At 38.8% G+C, this 8918-nt stretch overlaps 1 protein-coding gene and 1 long non-coding RNA gene across 2 annotated transcripts; one reads left to right on the forward strand and one right to left on the reverse strand.

Annotated features, from left to right (window-relative positions):
* Positions 1-3133: 3133 nt before the first annotated feature.
* LOC129751033 (uncharacterized) lies at positions 3134-3830 on the reverse strand. Its single transcript, XR_008738571.1, has 3 exons — positions 3695-3830; positions 3547-3636; positions 3134-3436 (listed from the first exon to the last, which is right to left on the reverse strand). It is a non-coding gene; the product is annotated as an uncharacterized LOC129751033 (long non-coding RNA).
* Positions 3831-4278: 448 nt separating this feature from the next.
* LOC129756212 (Golgi SNAP receptor complex member 1) lies at positions 4279-5799 on the forward strand. The gene is made up of 5 exons (XM_055753027.1): positions 4279-4454; positions 4528-4811; positions 4879-5045; positions 5107-5241; positions 5329-5799. Exons 1-5 carry the CDS (start codon positions 4433-4435, stop codon positions 5429-5431), a joined length of 711 nt encoding a protein of 236 aa, XP_055609002.1. The 5' UTR covers positions 4279-4432; the 3' UTR covers positions 5432-5799.
* The last annotated feature ends 3119 nt before the right edge of the window (positions 5800-8918 follow it).

Genomic DNA, 8918 nt, shown 5'->3' on the forward strand with positions numbered 1-8918 from the left:
AAAGGTGATGTTGTGGCAGAACAACTCAGAGGACTTGAACCAATGGATAATGTACAAAACTCTAAACACTACCCGAATAGCACGAACCATGGTATCACATTCATTTTACAGTGAATTTTAATGTGACCATGTACTTCATGGTAAAAAGAACGTCCGAGCGTAATTCAAGAATTTGCACACTCCGAGTTTTTCGTGTAAGGTTGATATTTTGACAGCCGCGCCGCGGCACGTGTTTTTTTTTTCACTTCCATTCTCGGTCGACAATCTGTTTTCTCGAGGGGTTTTTTTGTAACTTTTAAGAAGTGTTCGGAAATGGGCGCAACGGTAAGTTTAATACTATACAGCTATACAGCAGGAGCTATAGAAAAGGCAAAAATCTAATAAATTTTTTTTTATCATTCCAGCAATATAAAACGGACACACAGCGAGTGGCACAGGATGCAGTAGCCAACGAATGCCGCGAGCAGCAATGGGATGCAGGATGCAGGAGTGTGTGAGTAAAGTGTTCAGATTTTTTGAATAAATAGTTAATTTAAATAAATTCATTTGTTTTTTAAAATTATTTATAAAAATGATGACATTTTCAAAATAAATAACAAAAATCCCCACCAAGACCAAAGATTTTTATTTCAGCGGGCGAACAATATAAATTATCGGATTTTCATGGTTTTACCATGAAAAACTGGAAGCTGTTTTAACCTTGAACTTTATAATTTTGAACTTCTCAATGTATGGAAAATCGCCATTTTTTTCATGGTCACGCTGCATAACAATACCCCTTTTTCATGGTTATTTTCGTCAAAACGGTGAAATGTATGGTCGAAAAATATGAACTTCAATGTGCATTCACGGTATCGAGGACGATCATAATCATTGTGTAAACCATACAATTTATGGTCTGTGAATATGGAATTCATTGTTTTTTCACGATACAATCCTATTCGGGTATTCTTTGAGCTTGAGCTTGAGCTTAGATCAACCGTACATTTCAGTAGTTGCTACTCCGTGATTGACAAGAACCATCAAAATTGTACATAGATCCAACTAAATGGGGCTTGGGATTAGCATACCATTTTCTGTGTACACGTTTCGAAGGTTCCTTATCTTTTATGGCCAATAACGGCGCCGGCCACGTCCTTACGGTTCATCGGGGAAAGGGAAGGATTGTTAGCTCGACTTCCGTTGCTACTAGAGACCGAATACACCTCTAAATCTCCACGGTCGTCACAGGAAGGGTGGTTTGTTAGTGGGGGAGGTAAATAAGATCTGGATTCCCTTTGGGAAGGGATGTGATCAAAGCAAAATGATCGTCGCGTCGCACACTATCGAGTACATCGCGTTTTTATTTAGAGCAAATACGTCCTAACGTGGCATTCTCATACACGTACAATGCACTTGGCACATGTGCAACTCACCGAATTTTATCGCCCGTTGAATCGAGAAGAGCAAAACGTCCTAACGTGGCATTCTGATACACGTACAATGCACTTGGCACATGTGCAACTCACCGAATTTTATCGCCCGTTGAAACGAGAAGAGCCAACCCTCGTAACGTGGCACTGTCATTCACGTACAATGCACTTGGCGCATGTGCAACTCTCCGAATTTTACCACGCACTTATAACGAGAAGAGCAAAACGTCCTAACGTGGCATTGTCATACACGTACAATGCATTTAGCACCGGTGCAATTCACCGAAGATTATCGCGCGCTTAAAACTAGAAGAGCAAAAACGTCCTAACGTGGCATTGTCATACACGTACAATGCACAATTTTATCGCGCGAGCAAAACGTCCCAACGTGGCATTGTCATACACGTACAATGCACCTTGCACCGTTGCATCTCACCGAATTTCTCCGCGCGCTTACAACGAGAAGAGCAAAACGTTCTAACGGGGCATCAATGTACTTAGCACCGGTGCAACTCACCGAAGATTATCGCGACACTTTATTTATAAACACGGACGACCGAACCAACCGATCACGTCAATTTTCCCCACGCTAACACACACACCCACACACACGCCCCCCTCCCCCCCCCCCCCCACACACACACACACACACACACACACACACACACACACACACACACACACACACACACACACACACACACACACACACATAATATTCTGGCGAGAAAAAACCCCACTACTTAGCTTCTTTATATCCACGGTGCCACCTTCCAGTCGCCACATATTAGCCGTCGAAAATCCAATTGGATAAGCTCTTGTCATCGTACTGACCCGTGCTGTCACGTGCAATGTTGCATTCAATACTACCATGCAACTCAGTGTAACGCCTGTTACACTCGTTACTTCAATTTGGAGCTTTGTGCTGACGTTTTAAAGAAGCTTTTAGAACAAAAGCCTACTAGCTCCAAAACAGAATTTTCGATGCCATTTTCAAGATGGACACCTCTTCCAAATTAAAATCAACACTTCACGCACAGAAAAATCACCAAATCACGCCATTTCACCAGAAATTTCACTTTCTCCGACGGCCATCAATTACCGCGCGATCAAATAACTCTTTTAAAAGAATTAATAGCACACATTTCACTAGAAATTAGTTAATTTTCGACACCAACGCGAGGAAAACGTTTTGGACTTGGAAATGTTGCCAGAGCTCCCACAATCCTATTCGGGTATTCTTTTATGGAAAAAAGTCTATTTGGAAAACTATGAAACAGCAAAAAATGTTTACGAAGATTGGGAAATGGGACAGGTACCAGAAATTGATATACGACCACAAATAGCTAGCATTCCGATAAACAAGAAAAAAATGTCTACAGCCACAATGCGACAAATCACACTAGAACACATCCACAACGAGTATTTCCTCTGGAGAAAAATTTACACTGATGCTTCTAAAACAGCAGAAGGCTGCGGAATCGGCATCTTCGAATCAACACTTTCTGTGGGTTGGTGGTTTTAGCATTTGTAAGATGCTAGCCATCATGTCCTCGAAAGATGTACGCTTAGAGTTAAGTGAAAGGAATCTCTTCGAGGAAACATTAAGTTTCATTGAGATCCTGTATGTGTTTGTGTTCGTTTAAAAAAAAAAAAAAAAAAAACATCAGGAACGTCGATCAGTTTACGTCTCGAGCAACAAACGAGCATCATGACAGCAGAATTAATTGCTATCCAAATGGCTTTGAAAGAAATAGGCAATTTGGAAATAGAAAAGAACGTAATACTTACCGACTCTCAAGCTGCATGCCGAATGCTAATGTCTTGCCAAGAAGAGAAAAACTGGGACCAACTGACTGGAGACATTTGTTGCGAACTGCAGAAGACCGGAACAACCCTCCAATGGATCCCGGGACATGTTGGCGTTTCAGGTAATGATCAAGCAGACCGTTTAGCCAAAGAAGGTGTAGAATCAAATATGCGGTAGTAGTAAATAAACTACTTTGGACCGATGCCGTCAGAAACTACAAAAAAGACCTTGCATCAGCTACAAATCAATGGTATAGGAATACGGCTCTTGTCGACCGGAAAGGATTGAAATTTTATGAGTTTTTCTCAAACTTTCCCATCAGACCTTGGTACTGGCTCTCAGACTTCGATGGGGAAGAAATTCGCCTTTTGAACAGAGTCTTAGCCGGCCATGATTTCTCCGATTATTGGTTGGCTAAAATGAAAATAATGGATAGTGAAGAATGCGAAATATGCCGAGTAAAAAATACTACCGAACACGCCTTACTAGCGTGCATTAAGTATAACCACATCCGAAATTATTTTGACTGGGAAAACTACCAGAAACTATCTGAAATCACCAAAACTCAAACAGAAACATGCAGCGTCGAAAAACTAAAACAGATCTTGAAATTCATCAAAATGGCGAGACTACGTGTGTGACGTTCAATAGTCAATCATACGTAACATAAAAGCCGTCAAATGACAGAAAAAAGCTTCGCACTGGCGATATGAGGCCCCGTCCCTCAGGCCAATTTTAAACCCAAAATACAACAACAACAACATAATCATCATCATCATTAAATATCATATTTCCAACATCATCAAGAATGGATCAACATTTGATCGTGGGGTAATTGCACTGACCACAGTAATTTCCAGCTATATTTTGAATATTAAAATTCTCAATCTTATTTTTATTTATAAAATGTTTCGAGTCAATATTAATAAAACCTTCTATTGGCATCGGTTTTATTCAATATAACTTCACTTATGTTTGGGAAAATTTTAGTTCTCGCAAAGAATTTCAATCCGTCTTACACATCTCATTTGAATGTCGTTCCTGAAATTTCTGATTCTTGCCTGATGATGTTTTGATTTTCGTCATCGTCCGCGAATGTTAATGCTGAGAAAGTTTGTTTTTCGTGTTTTCGAATTTTAAAACTATAAAATTCTACCTTTACCTTTGTCGTTTAATTTTATAATCTATTCAGAGTGATTGTGTGCAAAAAATGGGAACATCCGATTGGGACAGTAAGTAGAAATTACTTCAAAAAATCAGTTTTGCAAATTCAAACAAACATTTTTTTTTCACTTCTACCGGAAGTTCTCCGGAAGCAGGCCCGGCATCTGGAAAACGAAATCGACCTGAAGCTGATCGCCTACAACAAGGTAGGGGCAGGAAGCAGTTCGCTCAGCAGTTCCCCTTCCGGCGGTTCCAGCCCGCTCGATACGGCTCCCCTTCTAGGGGACCATGTATTCGAGACGTTGTCGCTGGAAATCGAACAGATGCTGGACAAGCTGTCCAACATCAACGAGAAGATGTCCGAAATTCCGGGCACCGGGGCAGCCGTAATGCACGTGCTTCAGAGACACAGAGAAATCTTACATGTAGGATTTTTTTTTAAATTCAGGTTTTTGGGAAAGGAATTGGAATCATTTTGCTTTTTCTTTCCAGGGCTACAGACAGGAATATCTGAAAATCCAGGCTAACCATACGACTCGCTTGGAACGGGAAGAACTGCTCAGAGGCTCCGGACTGGGTCCTTCCTCGATGAGCTCTCCATCCACTTCCGGTTTGAGTCGCCGGGATATGTATTTGAAGGAAAATACCCATCTGAATAAGTACTACTACAAGGGAGATGCATAATTAGTAGTCAAATTTAACATTCATTATTTTTCGCAGCTCCAGCTCGATGGTCAACGATCAGATAAGCATCGCAATGGAAACGAAGGAACATCTGAATTCTCAAAGGCAGCACATGAAGCGCTTCCAAACCCGGATGCACGACATTTCGCATCGGTTCCCGATGATTTCTAGGTAAGTTTATTAGCTACCCCGTCGAAAAACAATCTTATAACACCGAAATCCATCATTGTACCGTCTTTTTCTCTCCTTAAATAAAAGTTTAATTCAACGGATCAACATTCGAAAACGTCGAGAATCGCTGATACTGGGCGGCGTGATAGCAGTCTGTACGATTCTTCTGTTCCTGTATGCGGTTCATTAATTTTGTTCTTTTCGTAGTTGTTGTAATGATACTATCAAACTGACTAAAGGTTACTTTACAATTCCTCTATTGTTATATTTATATTTTACCTAAATATCGGCAACACAAAACACATGAAATCGAGCAATAAGAAAACATAATTTACTTTCTCAAAAAAATCCTTTTAATAGGGTAGTTGTTTATATTATTACCGATTGCCAGAAGGTTAATGTACAGGAAAACAAAATAATTCAACGGTTGATATTGGAGGATGAACTTCAACACAGAAGCTTCTATTTAACATACATTTACCTAATTTGTACTTTTTAGAACATCAAATCGTGAATGCATGTGTATTAAAATAAGTCACTTGACGTAATTTGTGATAACCTTTAACTGTTTGGTTTGAGATTAGTGGATATCACCACAAGAAAATACGAATTTCCCTGTCTTCAGTCTATCTTTTTCGTAGTCCACCCACACAAGGCAACTCTTAACGACCCAAGTTTTGTTTTTTATGTGTAAATCTCAAAGTCTTCCGAACAAAATGAGTGGCATTATGTCTTTTGAGTCTACCTTTTAGGGTTCTTTAAAAAATAATCCTTTCGATTTGGTCCCTTTGATCCCCATGGATTTGGTGTTCTATGAACGCGCCCCGACTGCTCGAAATACATTTACCGCGAACTGCTCGATTTATGAATAAAATATGAGCAGTTTCAAATCAAAGCAATCGAATGTTAATTTTCTGTTTAAAAAAAGTTTTCACTCCAACCAAGATGACGTGTTTTTAATAAAATCACATGCGTGAAAATGTACCTAACATTTTTTGCCCCGTTCACCTACAATTCAAACCATGTTCATATCGGATCAGAACTTTTCATGTAAGTAATATCTAATTACGATTTAAACATTTCTCAGAAACCTCACGCTATATAGCAGGTCTTCAGCCGTTTGAACAGGTAAAAAATCTAAAATTTCAAATGCTGATTCAATCTCATTTAAAAAAAAATGGATAAGTATATTAAATTGTATCAAATATTTTATTCATTTATGATTTTTTCAACAAATTTTAACAATACTGACTCCTTAGCAGTATGGGCAAAATCTTAATGACTAATGATCATTCTCTTCCAAATAAGCTTTTTCAATAAGTTTTTTTTTAGCCAAATTAGCAGTTAAATTAAACATGTATTTGGATAGGAAAAACAACGCTTTTAACTTGAGTAGAAATCGCAAGATTGTCGAGGTCTGTATTTTTTTTTTTTTTTGGGTTTTAAACCAATTGGTTTATTCATCCCCAGAATCGAGGTCTGTAGACAAACATCCTGGGGTACTAGTGAGCGAAGCGTGTCAATTCGCCTCAAATATTTGTTCTGATCTGGCTAGAGGCGTGAGGCGTAAAGGCCCAAGTTCTTCAAATTATACCAAGCTTACAAAAGCAGAGCCGTTGTGACGTGGCTCACCAAATTTTACCTCGCAAATTTGACCTCCTCGGAGAACCAATCGTAACTCACTTTTTCTGGGTGGAGCTTCTACTGAAGTCAGCAATAAGCGATGAACTTTGGCGATTCACGTCACGTGACTCGTAGAATAAGGCTCAAAATCTAAATCTGTTGCGTTCCAGTTTTGAAACCGATATCGCCGATATCGAAAAACGCAATTTGGACGACGAGAAACTGGAGAGTCTGACACCAGTTATTAGGAGTACTGAATGTAGAGGCCCAACAGGAACAACAGGTGTCAAAGGGTATCTGATCCAAGATCCCCCAATTCCCTAAATAAGATCCAATCTTTTTTAAAAAATTCAAATCCATTTTTTGCATTCTGCGAACACTGCCTTGGCGTTGAATCAGCCGGTATAGGTTAGCGAGCAGTCGGTCAAAGACCCTCGTCGGGCAATCTGGAACGCTGGAGAGCTGCAAACGTTTGTTGATCAGCTGACAGACCATTTTTCTGTTCCCGGCAAAATCGGTTTTGAATGCCAGATGATATTGTTTCACTTCCTGGTCCTTCAGAATATCGGATGTCCCGGCGTATTGGTAATTCGGGGCCACGTAATTGCCGGCTGGCAATTCACCACTAGATCTTCGCAGGGATCTCATATTTGCCGTATTAGGCGTTTCCGGTTCTGGTAGTACCAGTGCGGCGGAAATGGACAGTCCGGTGGAAGTGGCTGGAACGTTAAATGTGGACATTTCGGTGGTTGACGAAACGGCTGAAGTATGATTTTTCGGTGTGATGTATATTGAAATGGACTACCGTTAGTATTTTATCAGCTTTACGCTATTTTAGTCAGAGTTTCACAGTTACGCCTTATGAGGTCTCACATACATGGAGAAAACATTTTATTTCATAAATGTTAAGATGCCCTGCCGGTCCCTTGAAAACTTCGAAAGCCTTTAGTTTTTAAACAAAATTTAAACAAACATTAAATGCCAAATTGACAAAAGAGACAAAACTAATAAAAATTAGGAAAATCATACAAAAATGCAATACATAAATTACTAAAATAGCAAAACCTACAAAAATGACAAAACACCAGAAAAAGAAAAATTTCAGAAAATAAAAATAATAACAAAAATGACTAATATGAGAAAATGACAAAAAATGACGAAAATTATCAAAATTTCAAAATTTACTAAATAAAAATCACACAAATTGCACGTACCTCTAAAATACAATAATTACAGAATGAAATTACAAAAATTGCTAAAATTACAAAAAATGCGAACAAAAAACTACAAAATAGAATTACAAAATTATAAGAAGTACAAAAGTTATAAAATAAAAATTGCAACATTTCCAAAATTTACAAAAATGACAAAAATGGTTGTCAATGAACGAGCCTACAGTACCGATGGCATTGAACACACTTCGGTTTTGATGACAGTTCTCGCATCGAGATACTGCTAGGCGTGAGAAGGCGTGAAAAGTGAGAATTATCGAATAGGCGGGAGAATAGTAGAACGTAAACAAAATATCAATTGTTTTCAAAGCGGATTGCAGCTTAGGAAGTTCTCTGTACAATAGCGGATTGTTTTGATTGATGCTAAGAGTTTGTTCTGAATTTAGTAAGGTAGGCCAGTGTAATTTAATGAAGTATGTGCATATTTAACCGAAGATATTAAATCTTAGACAAATTGCGCAATCGGATAGTGGAGGCACAGTTCCCTTGGAAGTACACGAATGCTACATTGCTGTAGCTTATCAGAGGTGAGAAAGTAATGAGAAAGTTAAGAATTGTTAATTTATTAGAAAATGATTGAAGGTGAAGTGACTAGCGGAGGCTACAACAAGAATCTAGACAGGAGCTAGAAAGGAAAAGGCCACTAAACGTAAGCTAGAAAAGGTAATCCAGATAAGATTGGAATCTAATTAAATTTGTACCGTAGGAATTTAAAACTCGCCGAACTTCGAACGAATAAAGGTGTGTTAAAAATTCGGAAATTGAGCTTTATTGTTACCACAATCCGGAAGTAACAATTTTCACATTTTAAATTCGTTTACG

Source organism: Uranotaenia lowii, chromosome 3 (genome assembly GCF_029784155.1).
Source record: "Uranotaenia lowii strain MFRU-FL chromosome 3, ASM2978415v1, whole genome shotgun sequence".
Lineage (NCBI taxonomy): Eukaryota > Metazoa > Arthropoda > Insecta > Diptera > Culicidae > Uranotaenia > Uranotaenia lowii.

Excerpts from the sequence above, each read along its gene's own strand:
- LOC129756212 (XM_055753027.1), top strand. The coding sequence starts at position 4,433 with ATGGGAACATCCGATTGGGACA. Across the intron at positions 4,455-4,527 it reads GGGAACATCCGATTGGGACA|TTCTCCGGAAGCAGGCCCGG; the intron begins GTAAGTAGAAAT and ends TTCTACCGGAAG. Across the intron at positions 4,812-4,878 it reads GACACAGAGAAATCTTACAT|GGCTACAGACAGGAATATCT; the intron begins GTAGGATTTTTT and ends TTTTCTTTCCAG.